The sequence below is a fragment of the Helianthus annuus genome, chromosome 17 (genome assembly GCF_002127325.2).
Source record: "Helianthus annuus cultivar XRQ/B chromosome 17, HanXRQr2.0-SUNRISE, whole genome shotgun sequence".
In the NCBI taxonomy this organism is placed as follows: Eukaryota; Viridiplantae; Streptophyta; class Magnoliopsida; order Asterales; family Asteraceae; genus Helianthus; species Helianthus annuus.
The window spans coordinates 91,673,568-91,687,206 of NC_035449.2; the positions used below are offsets into that span (position 1 = coordinate 91,673,568).

Below are 13,639 nucleotides of genomic sequence, written 5' to 3' on the forward strand. Positions count from 1 at the left end.
AAGCTCCTCGGGTAGCACACTGAGGGGAATCACGAACAATTGGTGGATCCTCGATCCTCTTTTCCTTAGCCTCAAAATCAGTAACAGTTGCTAACGTAGCGGGGTGATCCCTCCTTAGACACTTCTGGGCCTTCATAGTTGAAATGGCGCTAACCTTTGCACCACTCTGTTACTTTAGAACAAATAACGATCCTCCACACAAAATTTTCTCCTCACAAGGTATGTCTGCGCGATTTCTGAATAACCAATCCACACTAACTACTGCATTGTAACCATCAGGGGTAGTAGAAGGAAGGTCGATGTTGTCCCACAAAGTCGAGTTTGCATCCCAACAAACCTATGAGGTTTCGATTGTCTTGCCCTCAGTCAATTCCACAACAGGTTCAGCTTCAAGAAGCATCAGGGTTAAACAGAACAGAGACGAAGCGATTAGTTACTCATACTAGCTACCATGTTGCTGCTATGCCTGGCATCGCTCACGCCAATCCTATATGCCCTTCCACAAGTACCACTACCAGTGTTGTTACGGTTACGTGGATTCCCAATACTGTCATCATTCCCTTGGTTGTTGACATTTGACTTAGTACTAATCAATCCTTGTCGAAGTCACCTTTGTTTCCATACGGTAGGCTACGATTATGGGTACTTTGATGTCGCCGTGACTGTTGCCTTTAATGTCGTTGCTTGAAACGGAGCCCTACAATCTTTCACCAACAGGGTCCATCTATTCACATTTCGTGCCACGTCCTAAAGCGCTACTCATAGTGCTGGTAGTCACACATCCCGCACTATAGTCTGTTGTCATCGCTTATGTCCAGATTGATTTGTAGGAGTTAACTCCCATAAGTCGCTGACTAGGGTTAAAGATCCGATTGGCGTCAAATTGCTGATGTTCGTTGTTGGTAATCAGGGTCGTCCAAATACTGGTTCCAACAACAAAGAGGAGTGGGGGGGGGTATAGACTAATCATTGATGCTGCAACATCCACTCAGGGACGTTCGTACAAGCACCTAGCATTCTACACAGTTTGTTAGGCATTCAGATGCGTGTTCAGGTAATTCTCGATAGCATCGAGATTCGAAAGGTTTCAGAGGGAAGTGAAAAGATCACATTCAAGTAGGAGACAATCACTGCTGACTCCTATAGACTGTTGTGTTTCACAACAATCAAATAACGGAACGGAACCCCTTTTTCACTTGTTAAGCCTCACTGGGACTCACATGCACCCTACATTATTATTATGTATGCACCCACATACATATTGTGATTTGCATGCTCATCTCAGTTCCTCCTAACTCATGTCAAATGGTTCCCCAAACTCGAATGCCAAACAGAGGTTATCAAAACGATAATATCACAGAAATCCCAAGACTATGACATACTACCAATGCATCATAATGTAAGCAAGCAATTCATGTAACCATACCATGGTGACAAATGTGTGTCCGTATGCTATGTCATAAACAAATGTGTACTAGCCATGTAATGTATGCAACAAGTGAGAAGGACGAACCTTGCAATCTGGAGCTGAGTGTCATGGTTGTATTCACGTATTCATAACGGTTCGGTTATAGTCTGGTTATATAAAAACACTTTTAAAACCAAGTTCACCATAACCAGTGGCTCTGATACCAAACTGTCACACCCCCAAAATACCACCCAGGGAATGTCCCTGTTAGGCATGTGACGTACCAATAACGAGCCACTAATTACATTGAACGCGTACAAGTTTCAAAATAAAATCCTTAATTATTAATGTAAAATATCATCAACGAGTTTAAATGAAAACAAACGTGTTCAGCGGAAGCAAATAGTAACCCAGTGTTAAACTGTTTCAAAAACCAATGTATGATATCAATAGTTCATTCACATGAATCCCTCTAGTCGACCCATGACCACTCTAGCTACTCCAAATAGCAAGTTCCCAAATCCAAGATACCTAACGACCTGCGAGCATGCAACAAGTGTATCAGACAATGCTGGTGAGTTCATAGTTTTACGAAAACGTTGATTACCAAGTGTTTAGTTTAGTCCATTGAATTTAAATCCAAAAGTAATGTCGATAATACCCTGAATACAAGACGGCTTTTGATTATTTTGCCCTTTCTCCAATGCTCCTATCAAAGCATTGGTCATGACTAGATCATTAGTTCAACACCCGTCCTCCCAGGTACGGGGTGAGGTTGCCAAACCTAAGTAGCGCTACCAACTAATACCATGTTACCTCCCCGGTAACCAAATAACACGAAGGGACTTTAAAGGTGATAGGATGAGTATATTATCCAACATTCCCGTTTTTACCCAAAAGACTTATCCCTCCCCGGGATACCCACTGACTATCCCAACCACCGGGACGCATGCTCAAAAGTAATGAACTAACCTTAGGTTTACTCGGTAAGATTAATTACTTGTTCAACAAAATTGGTCAACCAAACCTTATGATGGTTACGTATAACAATTAGTTTTGTATGCACATAAATCACGTTCTCTCTGTACATATCACACAAGCAGCGTACAAGTGAACATTCATCAATATGCAAGCCGTACTAGACACCATATAGCACAACAACCCATTATGTCATTTAACATGTGTTCGAGTCATAAACAAGTCTAGCACATAACATCACGTAAGTCATAGCAAATATCCGGGTCATAGTTACATTCACGACACAAGTTCATATTGCACCGTAGCTCACGTCAAGTGGTTCAGTTCACATTCAAATAAACATGTTAGTTGTGACAAGAAATCACGCAACGAAATTTGCCGATTATCATTGTGAAATCATCTAGCGGGTATTTGGGCCTTACACTAGACTACATTACAACTTCATGTTTCAAATAAACAATTAACCGTCTAATACATAATCTCTATAAGTGTGCTACTAGTCTACCTTGTGCGATCCAAACATTGTCCGGCCCAACCTGAAGAACGGCCCACTAATCACTTGCCAACAATCCATTCAACCCAAAACCCCATCAAAGTAATCTACAACTCTACCAGTAATATTAACATTCAATTTACTCAAATTACACAAACATTACTAACCATAGGATCATAACTCCATAACAATTAATGCTATCACATTTATCAATCCCATAAACTTGATCACAACCCACTAAATTCAACGGTCCAATAGGAGTATTTTTTATGACAGGTTTTAAAGTCAACAAACATCATCATTTATCATAAGATAACATATTCATTCAAGTAAATATTTGGGGGAATCTCTTTGAACGCATGCATGACATCAAACACAAGAGGCACAAAAGTGAAGACATCACATCATCACACAAAAATCACATCCAATACAATCTTTATGCATTTGTTAATCTAAACCTACTGTTACCATTTTTTTATTAACAAATCTCACCAATTCCATAACATAATGTTCCATAACATTAACCAATAATACTAACATTAATGAAATCTCATACACAACCTACATACAATCGGCTCACCCTTGGTCTCAACCCGTGCCCAGTTCTTTATAACAATCATATGGTCACCCAATTTATTTAACATACACATGCCACGTTTATCAATTAATTCACACACAATCAATATTAAACAAATAAGAATTTCAATGAATATAAAACTACTAACCAAGGGGGTTGACTAGAGAAGGTGATGCTTGAACAAGATCTATTGTCGTCGTTGGTTTTTGGGAAACATAGGGTTTAGAGTAATAGATTAAATAATGGGAATCATGATTTATGTACACAATAAGAAGGCTGGCCAAGTCTGATTAAATTAGGGGATTGGGCCGAAGGGTGGTAAGCCTGGAAAATAGTTTAAGGAGGTTGAGGTTGGGCCGAAATCTTTTACAAGTGGTGGCGGCCCAATTAAGTTTATAACATTCATAATATATCTGATATATTGCATGTGATAACAGTTTGAGGTTTAATAAAATTTGCCAGCTTTTAATCAATTCACGTGAAACAAACAGTCACCAACCCATGTGATTTTGAATTGTTCGGCCCAATTAGGTTGTTAGAAGCCAACTGTTGACAGCCCACTAAAACCCATTTGGTCCAATTATATCAAAGTTACACATGTGAACATTAAATTGAACGGCTCATTTAACTACATCACATGTGATCTGTGATCAGTGTCATCACATGTGATTCGGTTGTAACATCATCCCCAATTTGAAAGAAATTCCGTCCCGAAATTTGGCAAGTAAGCACAAAGGAGTGAAGTGATAAATCAAGATTGTTGCGGATTTTCCCCAGGTGTCACATGATCCCCAACTTGAAGAGGAATTTCTTCCCGAAATTCACCAGTAGTACCCGAATTAGATTGGTCATCAGGAAAAAGTTGAGGATACTTGAGTTTCATTTGATCTTTGCGTTCCCATGTGAACTCCGGTCCACGTCTTTAGTTCCAACGAACTCTCATGATTTGAATTCGGCTATGCTAACGATCCTTGACGTCCTGGTCTATGATTTCAGTAGATTCATCAACAACTGCTACTTGTCATTAACCTCAGACACTAATAAGGGTATCATAAGCGTTTCATCGGGCAACCACTGCCTTAGATTCAAGTCATTATGTACATTATTCAATTCGTCGGGTAACTCGAGTTTGTAAGTGACGTGACCGCTTCTTTCCAGAATTCTGAATAACTCAATGTTATTTAAATTAAGCTTGCCACGCTTCCCAAGCATACCACACCCTCCCAGGGTGAGATTTTCTACATGATACGGTCGCCTAGAGCGAGCTCCCAGTGTTTCCTAAGTTTATCAACTTTCCTGACGGCCACTCATGTCCGCCAAACGATTTTCGATCCAAACAATCTTCCCAAGAGTTTCGAATACAAGTCCTGGAACTGCGATTAGGTTGTCAGAATACTAGAATGGTGACCGCTACGGTAGAACTCAACCCAAGGTAAATGTCCATTTATTCTTACTAAAGTCAATCACGCACATGCTCGCAGCATGTCTTCGAGTGTCAGGATGGTTCATTTGTTCTGACCATTTGTCCAACGGTGATAAGCAATGTTCATGTCTAGACATGAGTCGAGGGTGTTGCGTATTGCCTGTCATAAATCGGATGTAGTTAAAAACCAGGGGTAACAGGAGTTGGCACCTCGTGTCAAAACCGCCTCTCTCAGAGGAATATTCACAGCTGTGAAGACTCGTCAATGTCCCTGATTGCAATAAAGTGTGCGGGTTGCGTAAGACAATCAACGATCATCCAGGTGTTATTATCTCTGTTTCGATGCTTCTGGTTGCTGATACTCCACCTTGACTTTCCCACAAGTCAAACATCATTCACCCAGATTGCCAAGTGGGCCTTCATGCCCGACCACCAGTACAAGGTTTATAGATCCTAATATCTCTCATTAAACCCAGATGACCAGAATATCGAGGCCGGTGTGCTTTGGTTAACATAATTCCCTACAGTTGTCATATATAAAGAGATCTACACTTGTTCCATGAGGTAGCGAATATCGTCCGACCTGCCAAAGGTTGCTTCTCCATGCCCTGCATGGGTTTAACTTAAAAATTCTCTTCCTTCAGTTCTTCAGTTTGGACATAGCGAGTCTGATCAGGTAAGTTAGAGTCGATAGCGAGCTGTAAAGCTCGTGCTCGTTCAGGTTTCACAGTCGTAAGCATTCAAGGTTCCATCCAGCAATGCTATTACCTGTTTTGCTCTTCCGAAACAAAGGTACACGGGAGGCCCTTGTGATCGGTCTAAGTAGTGCATTCGGTACCGTCCAAGTAATGCCTCCAGCTTAAATCCAAAGACCATGGCTTCCACTTTAGGTTGCGACGCGTGCAAATCTTCCTGTAAATCCACCGAGTAGATCATGACTTTCTGTGTGTTGCGTCGGTGTGTAACTGAGACTCTGATTCGGATAGAAGCGATGCCCAGTGCATTGCAGAGTTGAAATTCAAAAACTAAAAAGACGTCCTCCTGTTTTATCTCCCACAAATACACAGCTCCCTGTTGTGCTAAAGACGTTAGAGCTGCGCGATCTTGGAAAATCCTGTGATGAATCTGTGATAGTATCTAGTGAGACCAAGAAATTGCTGTAACCTCAAAGGGATCTTTGTTGTCGATCAGTTTCTAACAAAATGGATCTTAGCGAGATCCACGTTCATTCCCACTTCAGCATTTATATGACCAAGATGTACCTCTCGATTCCAGAAGTTACCTTTTAGCAAGATTTCGTGCGGAGTGGGTCCTCCCTCAGGAGCTCTAAAATAGGATACATATGGCGCCCAATATGTTCCTTTCTCCTGGAAATGATTCAAAACATCATCAATAAACACGGTCGATTCATGTGATCCATAAAGCTGCGGGTGTGTTGATTAACTCCACGGTCATGGTGTACCAAGTCGCAATGGTCGTATTGCGTTCGATATGTCGTTTCAGGAACATTCTCCTCTTGGTCTTCCGTCAATACATGGTCGAGGCAAACAGTTCTTGATTGTCACCTTGCTGAGTTCTGGATAATCAGTACACATACGAAAAGGCTTTATCTTCCTGAATATAGCTGGGGCTCCCCAAAGCGAACAAAAACTATGTCCAATAAAACTCCTGTCCAACAGTTCCTGCAGATAGTCCTTGCAACCCTCCTGGTGCAAGACGGTATGTAACATGGGTAATCAGGGCTGCCCCTGTCGTGAGGTCAAACTGAGATTCTGCCTAACAGTGGTGGAAGTAAGTCTGAAAGCTCCTCGGGTAGCACACTGAGGGGAATCACGAACAATTGGTGGATCCTCGATCCTCTTTTCCTTAGCCTCAACATCAGTAACGGTTGCTAACGTAGCGGGGTGATCCCTCCGTAGACACTTCTGGGCCTTCATAGTTGAATTGGCGCTAACCTTTGCACCACTCTGTTGCTTTAGAACAAATAACGATCCTCCACACAAAATTTTCTCCTCACAAGGTATGTCTGCGCGATTTCTGAATAACCAATCCACACTAACTACTGCATTGTAACCATCAGGGGTAGTAGAAGGAAGGTCGATGTTGAACACTTATCCCACAAAGTCGAGTTTGCATCCCAACAAACCTATGAGGTTTCGATTGTCTTGCCCTCAGTCAATTCCACAACAGGTTCGGCTTCAAGAAGCGTCAGGGTTAAACAGAACAGAGACGAAGTAATTAGCTACTCATACTAGCTACCATGTTGCTGTCGTCGCTCACGCCAATCCTATATGCCCTTCCAAAGCACCACTACCAGTGTTGTTACGGTCATGTGGATTCCCAATACTGTCATCGTTCCCTTGGTTGTTGACATTTGACTTAGTACCAATCAATCCTTGTCGAAGTCACATTTGTTTCCACACGGTAGGTTACGATTATGGGTACTTTGATGTCGTCGTGACTGTTGCCTTTAATGTCGTTGCTTGAAACGGAGCCCTACAATCTTTCACCAATAGGGTCCATCTATTCACATTCCGTGCCACGTCCTAAACCGCTACTCATCGTGCTGGTAGTCACACATCCCACACAATAGTCTGTTGTCATCGCTTATGTCGAGATTGATTTGTAATAGTTAACTCCCATAAGTCGCTGACTAGGGTTAAAGATCCGATTGGCGTCAAATTACTGATGTTCGTTGTTGGTAATCAGGGTCGTCCAAATACTGAAGTCGGTAAAGTACTACACTCATCCTCTTGTCCATCGATCTAGCAAATTGATTGAGTAATACATGGGTGGGAGTGTAGTAGAAGTGATCGCACTTCAGAGTCTAAGACGTCAATACATAGAGTTCCAACAACAAAGAGGAGTGGGGGGTATAGACTAATCATTGATACTGCAACATCCACTCAGGGACATTCGTACAAGCACCTAGCATTCTACACAGTTTGCTAGGCATTCAAATGGGTGTTCAGGTAATTCTCGATAGCATCGAGATTCAAAAGGTTTCAGAGGGAAGTGAAAAGATCACATTTAAGTAGGAGACAATCACTGCTGACTCCTATAGACTGTTGTGTTTCACAACAACCAAATAACGGAACGAAACCCATTTTTCACTTGTTAAGCCTCACTGGGACTCACATGCACCCCACATTATTATTATGTGTGCAACCACAATAATATTGTGATTTGCATGCTCATCTCAGTTCCTCCTAACTCATGTCAAATGGTTCCCCAAACTCGAATGCCAAACAGAGGTTATCAAAACGATAATATCACAGAAATCTCAAGACTATGACATACTACCAATGCATCATAATGTAAGCAAGCAATTCATATAACCATACTATGGTGACAAATGTGTGTCCGTATGCTACGTCATAAACAAATGTGTACTAGCCATGTAATGTATGCAACAAGTGAGAAGGACGAACCTTGCAATCTGGACCTGAGTGTCATGGTTTTATTCACGTATTCAGAACTGTTCGGTTATAGTCTGGTTTTATAAAAACACTTTTAAAACCAAGTTCACTATAACCAGTGGCTCTGATACCAAACTATCGCACCCCCAAAATACCACCTAGGGAATGTCCATGTTAGGCGTGTGACGTACCAATAACGAGCCACTAATTACATTGAACGCGTACAAGTTTCGAAATAAAATCCTTAATTATTAATGTAAAATATCATCAACGAGTTTAAATGAAAACCAACATGTTCAGCGGAAGAAAATAGTAACCGAGTGTTAAACTGTTTCAAAAACCGATGTATGATATCAATAGTTCATTCACATAAATCCCTCTAGTCGACCCATGACCACTCCAGCTACTCTAGACAGCAAGTTCCCAAATCCAAGATACCTAACGACCAGCGAGCATGCAACAAGTGTATCAGACAATGCTAGTGAGTTCATAGTTTTACGAAAACGTTGATTACCAAGTGTTTAGTTTAGTCCATTGAATTTAAATCCAAAAGTAATGTTGATAATACCCCGAATACAAGACGGCTTCTTATTATTTTGCCCTTTCTCCAATGCTCCTATCAAAGCATTGGTCATGACTAGGTCATTAGTTCAACACCCGTCCTCCCAGGTACGGGGTGAGGTTGCCAAACCTAAGTAGCGCTACCAACTAATACCATGTTACCTCCCCGGTAACCAAATAACACGGAGGGACTTTAAAGGTGATAGGATAAGTATATTATCCAACATTCCCATTTTTACCCAAAAGACTTATCCCTCCCCGAGATACCCACTAACTGTCCCAACCACCGGGACGCATGCACAAAAGTAATGAACTCACCTTAGGTTTGCTCGGTAAGATTAATTACTTGTTCAACAAAATTGGTCAACCAAACCCTATGATGGTTACGTATAACAATTAGTTTTGTATGCACATAAATCACGTTCTCTCCGTACATATCACACTAGCAGCGTACAAGTAAACATTCATCGATACGCAAGCCGTACTAGACACCATATAGCACAACAACCCATTATGTCATTTAACATGTGTTCGAGTCATAAACAAGTCTAGCACATAACATCACGTAAGTCATAGCAAATATCCGGGTCATAGTTACATTCATGACACAAATTCATATTGCACCGTAGCTCACGTCAAGTGGTTCAGTTCACATTCAAATAAACATGTTAGTTGTGACAAGAAATCACGCAACGAAATTTGCCGATTATCATTGTGAAATCATCTAGCGGGTATTTGGGCCTTACACTAGACTACATTACAACTTCATGTTTCAAATAAAGAATTAACCGTCTAATACATAATCTCTATAAGTGTGCTACTAGTCTACCTTGTGCGATCCAAACATTGTTCGGCCCAACCTGAAGAACGGCCCACTAATCACTTGCCAATAATCCATTCAACCCAAAACCCCATCAAAGTAATCTACAACTCTACCAGTAATATTAACATTCAATTTACTTAAATTACACAAACATTACTAACCATAGGATCATAACTCCATAACAATTAATGCTATCACATTTATCAATCCCATAAACTTGATCACAACCCACTAAATTCAACGGTCTAATAGGGGTATTTTTTATGACAAGTTTTAAAGTCAACAAACATCAGCATTTATCATGAGATAACATATTCATTCAAGTAAATATATGGGGGAATCTCTTTGAACGCATGCATGACATCAAAGACAAGAGGCACAAAAGTCAAGGCATCACATCATCACACAAAAATCACATCCAATACAATCCTTATGCATTTGTTAATCTAAACCTACTGTTACCATTTTTTTATTAACAAATCTCACCCAATAAAGTCGCTTGGAGCGGAAGACCTGAAGAAAGAAAGAGTAAAAGGTGTAGCGATAATTAGAAGAAAATTCGACCGAACTCAAAACAAGATTCGGTCGAATTTGGATACCGCAATTTTGCGAAGTCAAGACCGCTCTACTCGACGAGGCTCATAAGTCACGATACTCCATTCATCCTGGAGTAACCAAGATGTACCGAGACTTGAAAACCAATTATTGGTGGCCGGGTATGAAACGCGATATTGTAATGTATGTTTCGAAATGCTTAACATGCTCCCAAGTGAAAGCAGAACATCAAAAACCATATGGGGAATTACAACCTTTGGAAATTCCAGTCTGGAAATGGGAAGAGTTAACTATGGATCTAGTAACCAAGCTTCCTAGAACGAAAAAGGGGCACGATGCAATATGGATAATTGTAGACAGACTCACAAAAAGTGCCCACTTTTTACCTATTCGAGAAGCTTACTCTTCTGAGAGGATGGCGGAAATTTATATGAATGAGATCGTATCTCAACACGGGGTGCCCGTGTCAATCATTTCAGATCGGAATACTAGATTTACCTCTCGTTACTGGCAGAAGTTTCATGAAAGTATGGGTACGAAGCTACACATAAGCACAGCCTATCACCCTCAGACTGATGGTCAATCAGAACGAACCATCCAAACGCTTGTTGATATGTTAAGAGCTTGTGCCTTAGATTTTGGCGGGAATTGGGATGACCATTTACCACTAGCGGAATTTCTTATAATAATAGCTATCATAGTGGTATTCAAATGACTCCCTATGAACTATTATATGGGAGGAAATGTAGAACTCCTGTGTGTTGGGGAGAAGTTGGACAGAGAGAACTTGCGCCAAGTGATTTAATAGCAGTGACGAATGAAAAGATTGATTTGATTAGAGCTCGACTGAAAGCAGCCCCAAATCGGCAAAAAGCTTATGCGGACAAGAGAAGGCATCCTATCAAGTTTCAAGTCGGAGATCATGTTCTGCAAAAAGTATCTCCATGGAAGGGTATAATCCGTTTCCGCAAACGGGGTAAGTTAGGTCCTCGTTATATTGGACCGTTTAAAATCTTGGCTCGAGTTGGAAGAGTTGCATATCGATTAGAATTACCGTCTACACTAAATGGGATTCACAATACCTTCCACGTATCGCAGTTGAGGAAGTGTCTTGCGGATGAAACAGCATTAGTACCTCTCGATGACATCGAGTTGGACGAGGGGGTAAATTATGTCGAAATACCAATAGCCATTAAAGACGTTAAGGTGAAGAACCTTCGCAACAAAGCCGTTAGACAAGTGTTAGTTCAATGGCAACACCGAAAGGGGTCGGAACTTACATGGGAAGCGGAAGATGAAATGAGGAAGCAATACCCTTTTCTCTTCGGTATGTAAATGTTTAAAATTGTTATGTGCCAGGTTTCGGGGACGAAACCCCTTTTAAGGGGGTAGACTTGTAACACCCCAAAAATGTTTACTTGATAAGTTAAAAAGTTTATTTAAAACTTAACTTAGTTAATGGGATTTGAAGCATGATATAACTAATAAAAGGGTATAGTTTAAAGTTAAATGAGTAAATGAACTAGAGGGACTAAAGGTGTAACCTATCAAAATTTAGGGTAATTAAAATAAAAGAGCTCAAAACCCACACACAGAGTGTGGGGTTCTGGTCGATCGAACAGGAGAGTAAAGCAAGAGGGTGAAACCCTAACATCAAGAAATCAAGCAAATAAACCTGAATCAAAGGAAAAATCTAATGCATGAGCCCTAAATTCGAGTAGTTAACCTCAATTTCTGAAGTGGTAAGTTTAATTTCTGAAATCATGATTTATAGGATGAGGGGTTCAACCCAATCTCGAATTCTTGTATCTAAATGTGAGAAATCTGAGTTAGGATTACCTTCGAGAACAAGAATCATGTTTGATTTTAGGTTATTTGGAAGATTTTTGTAAAAACCCACTTTATGATTTTGTGATATGAATAGGATGATCAAAGTGGTTATAGTTATGTGAAATCTTGGAATATGGTGATGTTGTAATGCTTGAATCTTAGAAAATTTATGTAGGATAAAAGAAAGATATGAACATGTATTGATTGTTGATGAATTATAAGATGAACTAGTAGGAATTCATGCCTTGTATGTTTGTACTTGATGCTTGTAAATATGATGACCACCAAGTGTTTGATGAAATGCTTAGAAGAATAATATGTATAATTTGGAAGATGAATGACTGAGATTTAGTTGTACTAAATAAAAGAATGAATGTGTTGTTATAGGCATGAAGGAAGAAGGATCCAATACTAGGAAATCGGATAGTTCACAAGATCGAGGTACGTTAGTGTACACCATATTTCTATGATTTTGTCATATGTTTAATACTCTCAATTGTATTGTGTCGTCATGTTGAAATTGTGAGATTTGAAATCTATGGTTGTTTGAAAGTAAAAGTAAGATCCGTCATAAACGGATGGGGAGAAATGAATAAGTTGCGAAAGATAATACATCATATCTGGTTCTTTCTAGTCGAACCGGGCATGGGAAGTTAAGTATGTAACGAATGAAAGTTTACTCGATCCGTCTTTCTCGGATTGGAGTGTAAGTGTAAGAATGTAGAGAATATGTTCGTTCGTCATGAACGAATCGAATGGAAGTTATGTTAAAGATACTACTATCCGTCGTTAACGGATATGTTAAGAAAAGTATGTTTAGTCTCTACCTTGAGGCGAGCACGTAATGAACCGTTTAACGGTTAGTAATGTAATTGAATGATGTAAAACCGTGATAGAGACGAATCGGTTTATTAATTAATTGGGTTAGTGACGAAATACTAATTTATTTGTTTATGTTGAATGTAGGTAATCCTCAATCTAGGCGATCAGGCAACTTGGAGTGAACACACGCACGTATTATGGCCATCAAGCGCTTCCGCTATTTTGTATTAATGTTTTGGGTCAAAGTACTTGTTTTGAATAACCTTGCTAGTAGCTATACTTTTTAAAAACTTGATGTTACGGTTTTTAGTCGTGTCTAGTCGAACGGGTTGTAGACGTTATGGTATTGATGATGGTTAAAACAGGGATACACTCGTCATATGGATGGGTCATGCCCAAATTTTGTTAAATTTGCGCGTTGATGTTATTGATATCATCACCTTAAAATTTTGAAAGGATTAGGCGTAAATAAAAGTTCAAATCTCTAGTGTTTTTGGTTGCATTTTTATTAGACATATATGCGGATGTTACATCCAATGTTAGTGTTCTTGATTAGATTGCGGTTCATGGTGTGTTCTTGTTTAGACATGGCTGTGATCTTGAGTTGTTATGATAGGTTTTTGTTGTTGCATGATTAGTTTCGAGTGATTATGCGATTGTTTGAATTAATTGATGATACGTATGCATACATGGTCATTGGCTGCATTTTTGCGAAAATCATGATGTTTTATATCTACGATTATGTGATTA

At 40.0% G+C, this 13,639-nt stretch overlaps 1 protein-coding gene across 1 annotated transcript; it reads left to right on the forward strand.

The window, feature by feature from the left end:
* Nucleotides 1–10,948: 10,948 nt before the first annotated feature.
* On the forward strand, nucleotides 10,949–13,071 carry LOC110924465. Its single transcript, XM_022168467.1, has 3 exons — nucleotides 10,949–11,564; nucleotides 12,455–12,508; nucleotides 13,034–13,071. The coding sequence occupies exons 1-3, from the start codon at nucleotides 10,949–10,951 to the stop codon at nucleotides 13,069–13,071; spliced, it is 708 nt and encodes a 235-aa protein (XP_022024159.1).
* Nucleotides 13,072–13,639: the final 568 nt, after the last annotated feature.

Bases quoted from the DNA above. Each gene is read 5' to 3' on its own strand.
- LOC110924465 (XM_022168467.1), top strand. From the start codon at position 10,949: ATGACTCCCTATGAACTATTATATGGGAGGAAATGTAGAACTCCTGTG. The intron at 11,565-12,454 runs GTATGTAAATGT...GTGTTGTTATAG, and splicing joins GCAATACCCTTTTCTCTTCG to GCATGAAGGAAGAAGGATCC. The intron at 12,509-13,033 runs GTACGTTAGTGT...TGTTGAATGTAG, and splicing joins GGATAGTTCACAAGATCGAG to GTAATCCTCAATCTAGGCGA.